Here is a 19,462-nt window from a genome sequence, read left to right as displayed (position 1 = left end):
GGTCTATTGTTGCTTGTGGGTCAATTATTGCTGAAGGAGATCTACTATTGATGGAGGGGGTCTATTGTTGCTGGCTGCTGGGAGATCTGTTGTTTCTACTGGGTGGTATTTTGTTGTGGGGGTCCATTTTTGCTAGGGGGGGGGGTCTATTGTCTCTGAGTGAATCTATTTTTGCTGGGGGTGGGGGGGTCTATTGCTGCTGGCTGTGGGGAATCTATTTTACTACTTTTCTTGCTATCATTAACACATTTTATACAAATTACTTAGCACCACACAATTATACTTGGCTCTGTACTCTCTAAAAGGGGCAGTACTGAGAGGTGGATAGGGGGTGAAACCAAGGAACAGCGCTCAGAGGTGGGTAGTGGGCAGAGATAAGAAGTGACTCAGAAGGGGGCAGTTCCTGCACTTATTCTCTGAGAAAAAAAGCCCTGACTAAAACTATTGCATGTCCATGTTCTGTGTACTGTGGAAGACCAGATATAGTGAATGCAGGGTCCTGGGTTTAGTAACACTTTAATGCCCTGTACACACGGTCGGACTTTCCAATGGAATATGTGCGATCGGAGCTTGTTGTCAGAAATTTCGACCGTGTGTGGGCTCCATCGGACTTTTTCCATCGGAATTTCCGACACACAAAGTTTGAGAGCATGCTATAAAATTTTCCGACAAAATCCATTCGCGTAAATTCCGACCGTGTGTGGACAATTCCGACGCACAAAGTGCCACGCATGCTCAGAATAAATTAAGAGATAAAAGCTATTGGCTACTGCCCTGTTTATAGTCCCGACGTACGTGTTTTACATCACCTCGTTCAGAACGATCGGATTTTCCGACAACTTTGTGCGACCATGTATATGCAAAACAAGTTTGAGCCAACATCCATCGGAAAAAATCCATAGATTTTGTTGTCGGAATGTCCGATCGTGTGTACAGGGCATAAGAGTGTGATGGTATGTGGTAAAAGGTGCTCCCATATCTGTATTTGAACAAACGAACCTTTATGCTTACATGGGTTGCATAAGGTATATGCCTAGCAATTTAGAGAAAAATTACCAGTCAAAAGATTTTCAAACAACCCCATTGCTAAGAGTGACATCCTGAAAGCAAGAGCCTAAAGCAGGATTAAGGGCATCAGAGCAACACAATTTGTAAGCAGCAAAAGGAGAAAAAAGCAAATGGTTCAATGGCTTTAGAAACAGTTTGGGAGGTACACAGTGGAAGGGATAACTGAATAAATCCATAACACAAAGTGCAAGCCTAACATCTTTAAATCTACATATAATAATAAATAAATCAAGAGTAGGCATTCCTGCAGCTACACCTTTTCTACCCACAAACTGTTATGAAAAATCCAGAGGTAAGGAAGCCCACCCTCTGGATATCGTTTCTATTATGGTCACATGTTATAGTTTCTCTTTGACAGCATCATGTTTATTCTTTGACGTTTCTCGCTTATCACCACAGAACCAGTCCCAGTCTGCCACTATATTTTCATCATCACTTAACCACATTAGTCACAATGTTACCATAGAAATAACAAGGGTGTTTTTTCTCAGAGAATAGGTGCAGGAACTCCACCTTTTCCTAATCACCCCTTGTCTCCTCCCCTACCCACCTCCGAGTACTGTTCTTTGCATCCACCCCCTACCCACCTCCCAGCACTGCCCCTTTTAGAGAATACAGAACCAAGTATAATTTTGTGGTGCTAAGTAATTTGTACGAAATGTGTTAATGATAATAAGAAAAGCAGTAAACTAGTTCCCCTGCAGCAAGCATTAATGGACCACCAACAACAAAATTCCTTCCCCCAACAACAATAGACCCCCAGCAGCAACAACAGATCTCTCTGCAGCCAGCATCAATAGACCCTCCAGCAGCAATAGACCCCTCCCTCAACAGTAGATCCCTCCCAATGACAATTAACCCCCCAGCAACATACGACCCACCACCAGAAACAATAGATCCCCCACCAGCAGCAATATACCTCCCCAAAAAAAGATCCCCTCCAGCAATAGACCCTGCAGCACACCCCAACACCCTTTACTGCATACCCCCGCATTCCTGCTGAAAATAAGCCCTGGAAATAACTGATACTGAGGCATCAAGTGTTCTTTGTCCATTTCATTTTCAGTGCTTTCCTCTGTCTTGTCATTGCGTGGCTGTTTTAAAGTGTTATCTAAAACATAAACCTTTTACCTCTACTGTATATACTATATATATTGATGTGACCACAATTAGGGTTATTCAGCAAAGGGCAGCAACCCATGGCAACTTCTTTACCTTTTTGACTTCAGTGAAATCTGATTGGCTGCAAGGGGTTATTGCACTTTGCACTTCAGCTTGCTCTTTGCACTTCCTTATTTAATAAACCTGTATGTCTCCGGGGCTATGATTGTCTTATTATCCCCCACAGAGTGTTTATGCTGTGCTTTGAACAGTCTTAGAATGAAGTGGGCTCATTAACTCCCCTTGTGAATTCATCACAGTTTCCATTGCCTCCCCAAGAATTAATTCAGCATTCGTCTCCTGCAGGTGTACACAGCATCTGCAGGAGTTTGCATCGCTAATCACATAATAATATTTATAGCAGCCTGTAAGGGCGATGAATGCAGCAGACTATTAACCAGCAAAATGTTCTACAATGTAGGCATCTTTAGTAGAAATTAAATGTTGCCTTATTAATGCCATTAACAGGACCATAAAGAGATATATATATAGCAATGTAAAAAAAAAAGTTAAGACTACCTTGAATACAAATACATAATAGACTAATCGTTAAAATGCAATAAACAAATTTGACAAGAGAAAAACACATAATAGAAGACTGAGGGCCATATGACCTATGCTAATCAAATGTATTTTTGTATGTATTGAAAAAAGGCACAGGAATGTAGAAGAAAATAAATAAATAACAGAGAGAGTGAGTCATTGAAAAACCTAGTGGTGCGTTGCAATTGTAACTACTAAGCGCTAGTTCCCCAAGGCTGATTAATTGACGATGAAGAAGACTGAAATGGAAACAGAACAGTTTAATGTTACAAAGAATATAAAAAAAAAATACTTTTTTATTTTTGCATATAGTGTGATCCTTTTTTAATTGTTACTTCTGTGGAGCAGAGAAACCAATTGCAATAGTAAGGCTTCCTACGCAATACTTTACTTACGGAAAATGCTTTGAAGTTAATCTGGTTATTTCCCCAGCTGATCACTTTGAGCAACCATTATTAGCTTGAAGTAATTGTTACAGTTCACATGCAGGCCTCCCGCGAGTGCTTGTTTCCTTTGGTCTGCCCAAGCATTCACCACTGATTTATTTTTTATTTTTTCCCTGTGTATTTCCTCTAGCTCTTAACTTTTAGTGCATGCATTTTATGCTAAATTAACAGAAGTACTAGAGATCTCTAGGTTGCTAGGCCAGCCTCAATTTACCACTGAGAAAATTGGGTTGGAGCATGGTTGGATAGATCACAGTATGGCCTGGATAGATCTGAGATGCCTCTGTGTTTAATTTCCAAGATCAAAACACGGAAGTCTGTTTTAAATTTGAAACAGATATGTAAAGTGTGCACGCAATTAAGGCTGTCACCTCATCCCTTTGAAAGCAAATACATATGAATTACACGGGCCCTGGAGCTAGTTCTCTGCAGGTAAGGCACTGAGTGAAAATAATTATCACTGTAATCCGCCACAGCCCTATGTAATTCATGTGTGTTTTCAAGAGATAAGGTGGTAACCTTAATTATAATTGTTTTCCCAGATTTGGCCTTTAAAGTCGAATTCCAACTAAGATTCTTTTAAAGCTAAAAAGTGTTTTTACCTTAATGCATAACGTGCATTAAAGTAAAAAACACCCTACTGTGCCCCCCCCCCTTTCCGAAACACTCATCCGGCACCTCTAACCGCTCCAGCGCTGTATTGCCTGCAACACACCTCCCCTCACTTACTGATCTCACATGAGACACTATAGGCTTCTGCGGCTTGAGAGCATGCAAGTATGGGTATCCCCATAGCACACGGCTTGCTAAGGAGGCACTTGAGCAGGGAGAAATGGACAATGCCGACAGGGGACTTCCAGAAGAGGAGGAAAGCGCCATTCTGGGCAATATTGTTTAGCCTTTAATATCACTTGAAGTTTAATCTGGTTATATTTTGCCTTCCTTGGTTCCTAATCCCCCTCTTCAACACTCTAATGAAAATTTTACACACATCCTTTCCATTTTATTATATACCTTATTTTAGACCCCTCAATGGCAACACTAATACTGCGTACAGACGATTGGACATTCTGACAAAAAAATCCTAGATTTATTTCCGACAGGTGTTGGCTCAAACTTGTCTTGCATACACACGGTCGCACAAATGTTGTCGGAAATGCCGAACATCAAGAACGCGGTGATGTACAACACATCCAACGAGCCGAGAAAAATGAAGTTCAATAGCCAGTGTGGGTCTTCTGCTTGATTCGGAGCATGTGTGGAATTTTGTGCGTTGGAATTGTGTACACACGATCGGAATTTACGACAACAGATTTTGTTGTGGGAAAATTTGAGAACCAGCTCTCGAGATTAGTCTTTGTGCTTTTCTATGCGGTGGGAGGAGTCAGCAGGGTGCTGTACACACAGGATGTCCTCTACCAGGAAATGAGGTTTACAGTGGGGTTAATTTACTAAAACTGAAGAGTACAAAATCAACTGTAGCTCTGATTTTTTTGTCAAAGCTTAATTGAGTTTAATTTAGAAACTGATTGTCTACCATGGACAGCTGCACTCGAATTTGCATTCTCCAGTTTTATTAAATTAACCCCACTGTGTAGTGAAATCAGAAAAAGCAATTTCAGCACAGGAGGGGAACCTGTACAACTGTGCAAGACTGATGGTAACACTGGAGTTAAGTTTTAACTTTTAGATTGAGTGTGCAAGGGATAGAATAGAGCCTTTGTCTGCTTGTATAGTGGTTTAACTGTTACTAAGATTCTTTTGTACCAAAGTATGTTTTTACTCCCTTTTAGTGGCACCATCCAATCCCCTGTAGTGTTCATTACTGCCTCCCAAATTAGACTCCCATGCTGAAGATGACTGCTGGACTTTTGATATCTGTCCGGTGCATCTGGAGCCTCGTTCCCCTTTGCCAATCCACCTTGATGAGGTTGGCATCTCTAGTGCACAAGCTGCCTTCCCACAAGATTGCCACCAGCTGGATTCCCTGTTGCACTAGAAGTGACACACTGTGGTGTCAGCTACACAGCATGACAAATGGGAGTCTGCAGTGTATATAGGGTAGGAGGCCATGACATGTTATAAGTCTTTTTTGAAGAAGGGGTACTATACTGTACCCCAAAACGTTTGGACTTTATTTTTTGTGACTGTATAGCCACCTTTGTCCATGTACTTATGACTACGGCTGTATTCTGTCAGAAGATGGTACATGTTAAGGCATATTATGTCATTGCTTTTTGCTATCTATATTCTGATGCTAATGTTTAAATGTATACCAATGTGGAGTTTCTAATAATGTGTTTACTGCCTATACAGAAGCATTATCTTTTGCCAAAATATGTTTTTTTGAATAGTGGAAGTTGCGATTGTGCTCATTCACTGTTGTGTTTTAAACTTAATGCACAAACTTTATTCAAACCCATTCCACTTTTAGACTCTCTTAGATTTCTCTGCTTTCAAGATGTTTATGCAGTCCTACAATGTCTTTTTGCAATCTGTTTGCTCAGATGGAGAATCTGTAAATTATTATAACTACCTGTTGTAATAGGAAAAAGAACAACCCAAGTTTCGCTTTTTTTGAAAAGACTCTAACCAAATGTGAACCACCTATTACATAGGATGTCTGAAATTGCATCGCAATCTCTGTTCAGACTTCTGTAGAAGCAATGAGCCAGTTGTACAAACAAAAAATGTGATGCCTTGGAAGTTCTGTATGCAGTATGTAATGCCGCCAGACTGCTAAAATTGCAAGAAAGAAACATTTTAAAGATGATTCAAGATTTCAAAGAGCATACATACAATGCAGAATAATACAAAACTGATTATGAAACATTAACAGATCAAGGATCATTCTGCAGGATGGATAACAGATAATGTATATAGTTCTAGATAAACAAATTCAAGACACTGGTTTGGATAACAAGGAATGATACATGGGGCTGAAAAAGGGAACAGGACTTGAATGGCTAGATTTTAAAAAGTTAGAAGATAACGAGGTGATGAAGCACCAGAAGTGGGTTGCAGACCAAGATGCATAGAAATTAACACAATGCTATAGCAATCTCTGCAGGAACAAGGCTTCCATACCGTATATACAGTCGTTTGCAAAAGTTTTAGGCAGGTGTGAAAAAATGATGTAAATTAAAAATGCTTTCAGAAATAGAAGTGGTAATAGTTTGTTTTTATCAATTGACAAAATGGAAAGTAAATGAATAGAAGAGAAATCAAAATCAAATCAATATTTGGTTTGACCACCTATTGCCATCAAAACAGCATAAATTATTCTAGGTACACTTGCACACAGTTTTTGAAGGAACTCGGCTGGTTGGTTGTTCCAAACATCTTGGAGAACTAAGCACAGATTGTTTGTGGATGTAGCCTGCCTCAAATCCTTCTGTCTCTTCCTGTAATCCCAGACAGACTCGATAATGTTAAGATCAAGGCTCTGTGGGGGCTAAATTATCACTTCCAGGACTCCTTTGGTTATTAACAGTTATTAACAATTTTGCATACGCTTACTTTTTACCATTTTGCAAAAAGGCACAATTTAAAATTTGCAAATATTTTTTATTTATTAACTCAATACAGGTTAAGCTTTTATATTTAGTAAGAATCTAGCAGGATTTTTCTAAAATTTTCTGTGTTTGTATCTGCTAATTAGTGTATTTTTTGCGAAAATATTATTTTGATAAACAATTGTGCAAATATAGTGGGACCTTAAATAATAGTATCACCTTATTTTTATTCTACCGGTCCTATGCTTTCAGAAAATATTTGGTTTGGGGGGTCTTTTACAAAGTCTGAAAGCTGTAAGTGAAAAATTAAAACCTTCAAATTTTTAGAGAGATTTGAAAGTATTACGTACATTCAGCTTTCACCATTTTGCAAAAAGGCACAATTTAAAGATTACAAATATTTATTATTTATTAATTCAACACAGGTTAAGCTTTTATATTTAGTAGGAATTTTGCAGGCATTTTGTAAAATGTGCTGTGTGTATTGAGTGTATTTTTAGCGAAAATATAGTTTTGATAAACATTTGCGCAAGTATCACGGGGCCCTAAAAATCCGTAGTACCTTCTTTTTATTCTACTGGTCACGTGCTTTCAGAAAATATATGGTTTGGGGGGTCTTATACAAACTCTGAAAGCTGTACGGGAAAAATAAAAAAGCAATGGAAAAATTGCAAAAATGTTCCTGCTTGTGAGTTTAAAAGTGAAGCACAGAGCCTGGCAGCGAAAGGGTTAATGTCTGGTTTCTAAATAGGTTAGTCTGTCAGGCTTTTCAAAGGAAGGACTGTTCTTTATATTTTGGGCTGAGCTGCAGGCTGCTGGGTAATTGGGGTGTCTGGACTGTGTACAGAGAGAGCTGTTTGCCTCATTTTGTCCCCAGGCTATGCAGCTTGTGCTTCTCCTGCACAGCTGATCTCTCTGGCTTACACTCCTCATGCCTCACTCAGTTTTGTAAACAGCACTCTCTGCTGCAGTCCCCTCCGGGGTTCTCTATTCCTGCACCTCCTCTCCTGCTCTGCAAATTGCTTTCCCCAGTCCCAGCTGGCTCTCTCTGCAGGCTCCCACAGCAGCATTTCCATGGGTCCAATGAATTACCTCTTCTTTCCTGAACTGCCCCTCCTGCACTTTCTCTTTGGCAGTGGGCAGGACCAAATCAGACTGTCGATGCAGTGAATCAGAGTTTGGACTGTTTCAGACTGTGGATAGATGTTGGGGGGGGGGGGGGGGGGGGAGTAACACACCCTTATCTGAATGAACCATGGAAAGAGGCAGGATTTAAATTAACCACTTAAGCCTCGGACCATTTTGCTGGCCAAAGACCAGAGCACTTTTTGCGATTCGGCACTGCGTCGCTTTAACTGACAATTGCGCAGTCGTGTGACGTGGCTCCCAAACAAAATTGATGTCCTTTTTTTCCCACAAATAGAGCTTTCTTTTGTTGGTATTTAATCACCCCTGCGGTTTTTATTTTTTGCGCTATAAATTAAAAAGACAATTTTGAAAAAAACGCATTGTTTCCCCCAAAAATATATATAAAAATTTTTTTTTCCTCAGTTAGGCCGATACATATTCTTCTACATATTTTTGGTAAAAAAAATCGCAATAAGCATTTATTGATTGGTTTGCACGAAAGTTATAGCGTTTACAAAATAGGGGATAGTTTTATGGCATTTTCATTAATTTTTTTTTTGTTTACTAGTAATGGCGGCGATCAGCGATTTTTATCATGACTGCGACATTATGGCGGACACATCGGACATTTTTGACACATTTTTAGGACCATTGTCATTTATACAGTAATCAGTGCTATACAAATGCACTGATTCCTGTGTAAATGACACTGGCAGTGAAGGGGTTAACCACTAGGGGGCAGTGTAAGGGTTAAGTATGTCCTGGGGAGTGATTCTAACTGTGGGGGGTGTGGCTATGTGTGACACCTCACTGATCTCTGCTCCCGATCACAGGGAGCAGAGATCAGTGACACTGTCACTAGGCAGAATGGGGAGATGCTTGTTTACATTAGCATCTCCCCGTTCTTCCTCTCCGTGAGGCAATCGCGGGTATCCCTGCGGCGATCGAGTCCGCGGGACCCACCCGACTCACAGAGATCCCGACTGGCGCGCGCCGGTGGCATGGCGGCAAATTTAAAGGGACGTACAGGTACGCCCATTTGTCCAGCCGTGCCATTCTGCCAACGTACATCGGCGTGCGCCAGTCGGGAACCGGTTAAAACTGAACCCTGATCGCAAAAATACTCATTTAAATACATTCCTTGATAGCCACATAAGAATATAAGTCCAGTCACCCTGCACAAGGAGAGAGAGCAGCAGTGATTGGTCTTTCTTTCGGGAAGTATCTTACACAGAGGTAAAGTTCCACACTGGATTACTGCACAGATCTGGAAGAGATACACAAAGCACACCAAGATTCAAGTACTGTACAATATTTACAATATTTCCTGATCTCAGAGTTTAGTCATAAGTATAAGGGGAAATAAGTGGGTTTTCAGTGCCATTGTAGAATGCAGTCAGGAAAGTCATAACTCTTTTTTTGCATACTTGTTCCAGGTCCTTGACTCAGGAAGTATATACAGTAAACAGTTAGATCAACATGGCAGGTAGACAGTGAACATTTGCAGAAGGAGATGTTAGCAATGGCAGCTTCCATTTTTTTCTCAGCACAGGTTCCCTTTAAATTGCATCCTGGAAAATGTAATACTTAAGTAATTAATAGTTGTCAGAAAGCTATTAGGACAGGTTACTTTTCCCACCATACCTTGAGAATTAGCTGTAACTGCTCATTAAATAATATTACATTCTTCCCTACAACAATTACATTACAAAGGGCCATCATCTTATCTCTAGATGGATATTATGGTGTGCAATATTCTTACATCAATATTCAGTGCAACTCGAGACACAATTTGTAAGGTGCAATCATATTAAACCTGCTATAGTTATCATCCTATTATCATATTTTTCGCACTAGAGACAAATAATAAGGTAATATTGTTATCCTAGTTACGCTCTTTATTATAGCGTGTTTTATTGGACAGGGGGGGGGGGGGGTAACTGAATATAATGATATTCAAGCAAGGTATTTGGGGTTGCTGTCCAAATGAGGGCAATAAAAATGTTACTAGTTCACATCTTATTAAAGCATGATAATTAAGGCTATTAAGGCTACTGGGCTCATGTTTCACATATGTAGTAACATGCAGACCAGAACTACCAGCTCCATGTATATAAGACCCAGTTGGGTACTTTAATAAACCCCAATGTTTAAGACACTTATAAAGATCTGTTCTTTCTTTTTGTGGAATGGCTTATTTTAGGTCACAAAATCGTACCTTTTTTTCAGGTACAAAATGGAATTTGGAAGTGTTTATAAAGCACAGTACCAAAGAGCTACTGGTCACAAGCCTGGCTAAATGAAAATGTGACCGACTGCTTGATTTTTTTCTTAGTTCTTCACGAGCTTACCAGAACTTCCATTTAATGCCGTTGAGGTGCAGTAGTCCAAAACAGTACTGCCCACAGGTAATTTTTCTGGTTCAAAAAGCCCTTGTAACACATAACAGCTGTATCTGCCAAAAATCAACCTCCATCAGTGGACTGCTAAAGCTATCCAGAAAATGACAACTTTGCTAATGTGAGATATTCTATTTATTTTAACTCATACTGGGTTCAGTGGGATTTACAATCCCTGCTGATGAACTGGACTTAGTTTCTTGTTATCTCATTCTGATTCTGCAATCCTCTCTCTGAGAAAATGTAAGTATAGTATGAAATAAGTGAGACTGAACATATTCTAGTTACTTAAATTCTCAGAAAACTCAGTGCATTTTTAAGCGCTGAGGTGGCTTTTGTGCATTACACAAATGTCTAAATGATGAACAGAAGTAGCCCTGTCCCCAGTATGTATTTTAATATTTAAAGGAAACATTTGAGGATGAAAACATTGGAGCTGCCATTGCTGACTTATTTTTAAGGTTCACGCTCTGGGGCTATTCTGCAAATCCAGCTGAAGTACCTACTGAGTAAGTTACTTGGAACAAGCATGTAGTCATAAACATCTGAGATATGTCTGGGCCTTAACCTGCGTAACTGTTGGTTCTGGGCTTTGAGAAATATGAGAATATCTGGATTGGGCATGACCACTGTAGTTTGTTAGCCATTGTTCTATAACAAAATTTCAAGGTGTACTCTTAAAAGGTTAGTTTACTGTTATATAAAACTTGATGATCTGAGGTTCCTATTCTAGAGCAGATACCTCACCAGCAGAGCTCCTGTCTTTTTAAAACCACTACTGGTTCATAACAGAGAGCATTGTGATAAGGTGTTTTTTATGACAAAAACTAGATGGATTAATGTTTTCTTCAATTTAATCACTTCCCCACTGGGCACTTTTACCCCCTTCCTGCCCAGGTCAATTTTCAGCTTTCAGCGCTGTCGCACTTTGAATGACAATTGCGTGGTCATGCAACACTGAACCCAACCAAAGGTGTTCTATCAGGTTAAAGTCAGGGCCCTTTGCAGGCAAGTGAAGTTCCTCCACCCCAAACTTGCTCATCCATGTCTTTCTGGACCTTGCTTTATGCACTGGTCCAAATCTTTGGTGGAGGGGGAATTATTTTGTGGGGTTGTTTTTCAGGGGTTGGGCTTGTCCCCTTAGTTCCAGCGAAGGGAACTCTTAAGGCGTCAGCATACTAAGACATTTTGAACAATTTCATGCTCCCAACTTTGTGGGAACAGTTTGGGGATGACCCCTTCCTGTTCCAACATGACTGTGCACCAGTGCACAAACAAGGTCCATAAAGACATAGGTGAGCAAGTTTGGGGTGGAGGAACTTGACTGGCCTGCACAAAGTCCTGACCTCAACTTGAAAGAACACCTTTGGGATAATTTAGAGCAGAGACTGCAAGCTAGGCCTTCCCGTCCACATCAGTGCCTGAACTCACAGATGCGCTTCTGGAAGAATGGTCAAACATTGTCATAGACACACTCCTAAACCTTGTGGACAGCCTTCCCAGAAGGGTTGAAGCTGTTAGTCAGTATGCATATTAGTATTAGTAATAAATAAGTCAGATAAATTAGTCCCTAATTAAAATGAAGCATTCTGTTGTGGAAATCTCTCCAAGTTGTCTTAATAAAGTAGTCTAATATGATAGTCCCTGTTATCTTACAACATAAGTCTGCTTTCCAACTGGGAATTTTTGAAATTCGCACTAACTTTATAACCTTTTATAATGAACACAGCGGCTATACACACCCAGGAACTCAAGAGCAGATACCTCACCAGCAGAGCCCCCGTCTTTTTTATAAACTACTACTGGTTCATAACAAAGAGCATTGTGATAAAGTGGTCACTAATATGTTTTTATGACAAACGCTAGGCAGATTATTGTTTTCTTCCATTTAAACCATACTTTCCAGTCCATATGTGTATTTTTGGGGTTGGGGGGAATGGGAGTTTGTATAGTGTGGGAAGGAATTTAAGTTTCAGTCGTGTCTATATTGCTGACCTTATGAGGGAGATTTCTCCTCACTTCCTGCCAGAATGACAATCTTACAAGAAATGGCAGTGCAGTTGTCACCGGGACAGGAAGGCGTGAGCAGCAACAAAAATATTTTAAAAAATTCTAACCTTTCTTTATTCTACTAATAATGCATTTTTGGTTTTGTGTCTGTCCTTGTTGGAGAGAAATCTCATCACTTCCTGTTTGTTTTATTCATTTTGAAATGGGTGGCCTACTTAAAGGGATTGTGTACTGTAATTTAAATGCACCTAACATAAAATCTATCTAGCTCTGATATACACTATGCTGCATTTTTTTAAACTACCTTGCTGTTCTTTATACAGTTCTTTTTACAAATTATAAAACTATAATATGCAGTGTGCTGTATGTTAAATAATCTGACATGCTCTATGTTGGACGCTATATAGGCTACCTTGTTCTAATATACAGTAACTTGTATAAAGTATAAGCAGTCCATCCTAATTTGATATACGCTGAGTTATACATTAAATTCACTACCCTGCTGAAACATGCACTGTGTGGTACATTTACTAATTTTCCATCCTTATACAGTATATCACATTTTATGTAAGTTATTTTGTTCACCCCCTGGTCTGTCTAGTGCACACATGGGCACACTTTTGCTAGTATTCATAATATAGGCATGTATAATGGAAGTGTAAGCCCTTTCAGGGCTCAAGGATCAGAAGAACATTTAAGTATGATGCCAGACCCTTAAGCACTAAAGAAATTAGTCAGAAGTAACTGGAATTAGCTTGTCAGGAATGAAATGCTTGCTGTCTTATAAGTCCTTTGGAAATGTATCATATGCCTGTAGTTTGTGTCTGACACTTTTGCAGTGCATTTAGTATATATTGCTTATAAGCAAGACAGAAGCAGTTTTAAAATAGCAAGTGCTATGATTTTAAAAGTGTATTCATAAGAATGAGGATGCAACTAACAAAAGCAATATTAAATTAAGACTCACTAGTTAGGATTGAAGTGCTTGAGTTTAGTTGATATTATTAGTAAGTATACTTAGTAATGTTTACCCATATTTGTGTAAGTTTAAACATGCAGTTTTTTTTTAATGCCTTCTAAAGTCTACCTAAATATATATAAGACCTCTCAGGTCTTGATGCTTCCATGATTAAAGGAGAACAGAAACATCAGAAAAATGGTAATCATCCTACAGCGTTTTGATTTTCCTTGATGTTTATTTTTTCTCCATTTCAGCCCAACAGTAGTGTGCACGGCAAATCCATCATTGCTTTAAAGGCTAAGTTCACTTTTTTTTCTAAAATCTATCAACCCTATGTACCAATATACCATTAATACACCTCTGTTGCATAAAAATAAAAGCTTTCTTTGATTCTACAACACGGCCTTACCTTAGCCCTGGTGAGTTCCATAGAAAGTTCATGACTTCCTGGTATGTAGATTTGTGACAAAAAAAAAAAAGTAAGACACAGGAAGCAGTTCACCAGCTGACCTCATTAGTACACACACCCTACACTCCTCAGCTATTTTTATACGGCATCTCCGGCATTCCTCCAGTAGTGCATTTACCTGGCTTGCCAATTTAGGCTGCCACAGCTACTATGTTGGCATGGCATCCCCATGTCCATCCAGATGGGCCCAGGCTGCATGCTAAACTCTCTATGACCACATGGACACCCCTAGTGTCCATTAACTATGGAATAGGAGGACCCACTTATCTATCCATTCACTCATGCAATCAGGCAGGCCCCTGCACTACATCAGGGGTGTCTAACAGCCCCAGAGAGTTTAGCATGTGGCCCAGGCCCATCTGGAGGGACATGGGGATGTCATGCAAACATAGCAGCTGTGACAGCCTACATTGACAAGCCAGATAAATGCACTCCTGGAGGAATGCTGGGGATGTCGTGCAAACATAGTTGATGGGTGTAGGGTGTGTGTACTAATTAGGTCAGCTGGTGAACTGCTTCCTGTGTCTTACTGGTGTTTATGTCCCAAATCTACATACCAGGAAGTCATGAACTTTCTATGGAGCACACCTGAGCCTAAGGTAAGGCTTTGTTCTAAAAATCAAAGAAAGGTACATAGGGAAGCTGGGAAGCTGGGAGCTGAATAAAAAAGGTGATATTAGCTTTTAAAAAGAGTGTTCTGCATGCCACTACTTTTTTAAATCTGTAAATCCTTTGTTTATTTTGGGGAAAAAAAGGATAATGGAGGTCAAAAGACCCATATGACAATGTGCCCAAACCCAACAACAACTAAGATGGCTTATTTATTTTCAACCCTTGCTTCTGAACCTAATTTGAGTAATAAAATAGAATAGTACAGGGAATGTGCAATGATCTAAACTGAGTTTTTAATGACATTTTCAGATTTTTTTCTGTTCTCTCATCTTTTCAGCCGGATCCTGCTGGGAGAGACATTGCAATTCTTCCGTTTTTGGAGCACTGTGAGAATACTCACATGACAATCTGGCTTGGAATTGTTTATGCCTACAAAGGCCTTCTTATGGTAAGTAATGCTTATTATTAAAATCACTCTCAAAAGTCAGCAAAATATTAACCAGCTACTCGTCATTTTTTTATTGCTGACCCCCACCTATGAGAAAAAGACACTTAGCCAAATACAGGACAGTTTTTACGGCATACAGTTCTTATGGCAAAAGCATGCTAAATCTTCTTTAAAACCACACAGTCCTCATGGAATGAAGGGATATAGTGATAGTTATATTAAGGGAGCCAAGATGCAGTCATCGATACAGTTAAAAACAAATTCCTAACTCCTACATTTGTGATGTGTATTACATTTCTTCTTAAGGAGTGTTCCTACACAAAACAGAGCTCAGCGTCTTTCCCTACATTTTTACAAAAAATATTAGTACAATAGCTGTACAATATACTAATATTGCCTCCAATACTGGTAATCAAAAAACACTTTTTGCTTGATATGAACCACAACAACCTAATATAGTTTACCAAAAGTCATTATAGTTTATATATTTCCTACAGTAACATACAGCAAAAAAAATATTACTCACCAAACCTAATTGGCCCTAGTGTTATCAACCTAAAACAATATTATATGACATCTAGGAAAAAATATATTTAACAAAAATAATTGGTGTTTTTTCCATAAAGTTCCCCCCCATGTTATTGAAATTTGTCTTTCATTCTTAATTGTGGGCCCTGACATTGTGACACCATTCCCCTTTTCCCAATATACCTCAAGTGGTTGGAAAGAGAACCACTCATTCTCACTGGCTAGAATGGGACTGGTACTTAGCAATATTTGTACCAATATCCCCTTCCCAGCAGCAAATAATTTTTCCACCTGTATCTGCCTTGCGGTGTAATGGCATATGGATTGTCCTATTATATTTTATTCACACTAGAAAATAGAAAACATATTAAATGTTTAAACTGAGAAAATGTACCATTTTAAACAATAAGTAAGGTCATTTTGAAACTGATGGCATCAACATGTCTCACGAAAGTTGGGACGGGGCCATTTTCACTATGGCGTAGCATCCCCTCTACTGTTACCAACACTCTACAAATGTCTGGGAACTGCAGACCAGTTGCTGGAGTTTTGGGAGAGGAATATTGTCCCATTCATGCCTGATATAGGATTCTAACTGCTCAACAGTCCTGGGTCTAGTTTGTAGTATTTTTTGTTTCAAGATGCACCAAATATTTTCAATTGGTGGAAGGTCTGGACTGCAGGCATGCTAGTTAAGCACCTGAACTCTTCTACTACGAAGCCATACTGTTGTCATAGATGTGGTATGCGGTTTAGCCTTGTTCTGCTGAAATATGCAAGGCCTTCCCTGAAAAAGACATCATAGGGATGGGAGCATATGCTGCTCTAAACCCTGGATACATCTTTCAGCATTGATTGTGCTTTTCCAGATGTGCAATCTGCCCATTTTATACGCACTAACATGCCCCCATACCATCAGAGATGCAGGCTTTTGAACTGAGTGCTAAAAACAAGCTGGAAGGTCCCTCTTCTCTTATGTCCGGAGTACACGGTACCCGTGGTTGCCAAAAAGAATGTCAAATTAAATTTGTCTGACCACAGATCAGTTTTCAACTTTGCAACAGACAATTTAAAATCACCCTTGGCCCAAAGAAGAGAGCGGCATTTCTGGATCATGTTCAGACATAGATTCTTTGCATGATAAAACTTTACCTTGCATTTGGATGCAAACTGTGTTTACAGACAGTAATTTTTGGAAGTTTTCCTGAACTCATGCAGTGATGTCCATCACAGACTCGTGCCTGTTTTTAACATAGTGCCTTTTGAGGGCCCTAAGATTATGGGCATCTAATATTGCATTTCGGCCTTGTCCCTTGCGCACAGAGATTTCTTCAGATTCTCAGAATCTTTTGATGATATTATGTACTGTAAATGACGATATATTTAAAGTCTTTGGGCAATGTTACATTGAGGAACATTATTCTTATATTGTTTGACAATTTTGAGATGCAACTTTTTACAGATTGATGATCCTCTGCCCATCTTTAATTCTGAGACACTGACTCTCTAAGATGCTCTTTTTATGCCCAATCATCTTACTGACCTCTTGCCAATTAACCTAATAATTTGAAAAATATTCTTCTAGTTCTTCCTTGTTAGTACTACTTACTTTGCCAGCTTTTTTATTGCCTCTCCAAATGTGTTGCGGCCATTAGTGTCAAAATTGCCTTTTTTTTTCTTAAAATGGTAAATTTTCTCAGTTTAAACATTTGATATGTTTTCTATTTTCTATTGTGAATAAAATATGGTTTTATGAGATTTGCAAATCATTACATCTATTTTATGTAGATTTTACACAGCATCCCAACTTTTTTGAAATTGGGATTGTATGACATGGGTACAGAATCTCTTGCTTTACAGTGGCCCAGCTCATATAGAGAGGACCAATATGTTTCAAACACTTCCCTTCTTCAGATGTATACTGTATATAGAACATTATTCAATATAAAGACACAGATGACATTGGCAATGCAGAATAAAAGATGTGACCGGATGACTTTATATGACCCACATTGGAACACACAAAATCCCTGAACCCTGGATGATAGTCACAAGGATTACTGATAATGCCACTGGTCAGATTCAAAATATAGGTCTCCTGTCCATCGGTGTTCTAGAGGTCATATAAAATGCATTGGTGTGTTCAAATGTGGATCATATGAAGGCATTCTTTCACATGTTTTAATTTACATGGCCAATGTCATCTGTAGTCCTTATATCCTATAATATACCATATACACCCCTGAAGAAGACAAGTGTTTGAAACGCATTGGGTCTATCCATATAGGCTTGGCTACTTTGAAGCAAGAGATTCTGTACCTATGTAGGTATATTGTATCACAATTTGTTGATATTGGACTACAACAATGCTGTTCAATTTATATTCATATTACATGATTTTATGAGTTGTGTTTAATAAGGTCATTTCTGATTTTATGTGGTTATAATAATATATCTGTCAATTAGTGCCTATAAAAGTCCCAGTTACATATAAATTGTCAAATGCATTTTTATTTCTGACTGTGTTTCTGTGGGGGAGATCTCCTCACTTCCCATCTGGTAAACCCATGTGAATAGGACAGGAAATTTGAATAAATCTTCCTAGATAGGAGTACAAACCTAACAGCAGATCTAACCCCTCCCCACTCAATTCAAACAAAAGATAAATTGTTTTAGCTGAACACACTCTTTAAGTTCTTTTTTTTTTACAGTTTATTGATGTGTGGAGTTTACTGCATGATTTCTAGAACTATCTCCATGGATGAAAGCTCACAGGCTCATGCATGGGAAATGTTATATTATGTTTCCTAAGCAGTTTGCTGTGCATGGTTCCATCTCTCAACTAACCCTGAATGTGGTCCCTTAATAAAGATTCCAAACTGTTGCAAAAATTTCAGCCCACTAAAAATTTGCTCAATTCAGCAATATTATCTGAGATAACCATCATCTGGCATTTGATTCCTTCTGCTAAAATGGAAACACCTTCCAGTTTAGAGTAAGTGTGTGAAAATAATTTTTCAGAACTGCAACAATTATATCACATAAAAACAATTATATCACATAATTTCAAAAAGTCTTAAAGAGGAAGTAAACTCTCTCTCTCCAATGCTGCTTTTTAAACAAGCTAGTAGCTAAAGGTATTCTAATACATTCTGCATCATATTTTAGCCCCAATTGCATATTCCTTACTTTATTCCAGCTCTTTAAAAGTTTGTGCTCCCTGTGATAAGACAGGGCCAACTTAACTGCTGTCTTCCGAGCCCTTAGTGTAATATACTTCCGCCCTTTCAGCTGCAATCTCGCGCATGGACATGGGGTGTATGAGGAGAGTATGAATGAGACTGTAGTCTCGCAATATCTCGGTGCAGTGCCGCGGGGAGCTGGTATGACAGACACGGTGTTCTAACGGCACACTTCTTAATGGAAGTTGCGAGCCGTGAATCAGGGGGAGAGATGCGCATGCTCGGCTGACATCACTACAAAGAATAATACAGATTACATGCCTACAGAGCAAGTAAGGTGATATTTACATAAAGCGACAAGCTGTGCTTTTAATGATGATTTAGATGTGCAAAAGTTATGGGGGTGGGTTTACAACCACTTTAAGTCATAGAGACTCAGCAGCACAGCATGCTTCTGAACAGCTCCAGTTACATTATTAGATTCTAGAAGGAAAATTACCACTTCAACGAAATAGTCCCCCATGATAATGTTTTTAAAAAAAAAAAACTATTCTATGTGTCAAAGAGGATCCATGCTGCTCATAACATTACAGTTGATATTATGTACAGTACATTCTAACACTGGCTGAGGATAACTTTATCTGCTCACCAAAATTCCATCCTCATTAATATTTTTTAGAAACGAGACTGGGGGGTTGATTTACTAAAGGCAAATAGACTGTGCGCTTTTCAAAGTGCGGTTGCACTCTACAAGTGTAGTTGCTCCAGAGCTTAATAAATGAGGTAAAGCTTCATTTTGCAAAGAGGACCCAATAACGAGCAAGGAAATTTGAAAAAAACAGCATTTATGCTTGCACATGATTGGATGATGGAAATCAGCAGAGCTTCTGTTCATTTACTAATCTCTGGAACAAGTGCTCTTGCAGAGTGCACAGTCTATTTGCCTTTAGTAAATCAACCCCTGTAGCTATGCAGGCAGACTACTTCCAGAA

The 19,462-nt window shown here is 39.1% G+C and overlaps 1 protein-coding gene across 2 annotated transcripts in view; it reads left to right on the top strand.

The window, feature by feature from the left end:
* The window catches only part of GABBR2 (gamma-aminobutyric acid type B receptor subunit 2), a 982,804-nt gene that overhangs the window by 896,370 nt on the left and 66,972 nt on the right, over window positions 1–19,462 (top strand). For both annotated transcript variants that reach the window (XM_073630834.1, XM_073630835.1), the window contains exon 14: window positions 14,650–14,760. In XM_073630834.1, coding sequence (XP_073486935.1) covers window positions 14,650–14,760 — 111 coding nt within the window. The remainder of the gene's footprint in view (window positions 1–14,649; window positions 14,761–19,462) is intronic.

Source organism: Aquarana catesbeiana, linkage group LG05 (genome assembly GCF_042186555.1).
Source record: "Aquarana catesbeiana isolate 2022-GZ linkage group LG05, ASM4218655v1, whole genome shotgun sequence".
NCBI lineage: Eukaryota > Metazoa > Chordata > Amphibia > Anura > Ranidae > Aquarana > Aquarana catesbeiana.
This window is presented reverse-complemented; position numbering and strand designations above follow the sequence as displayed.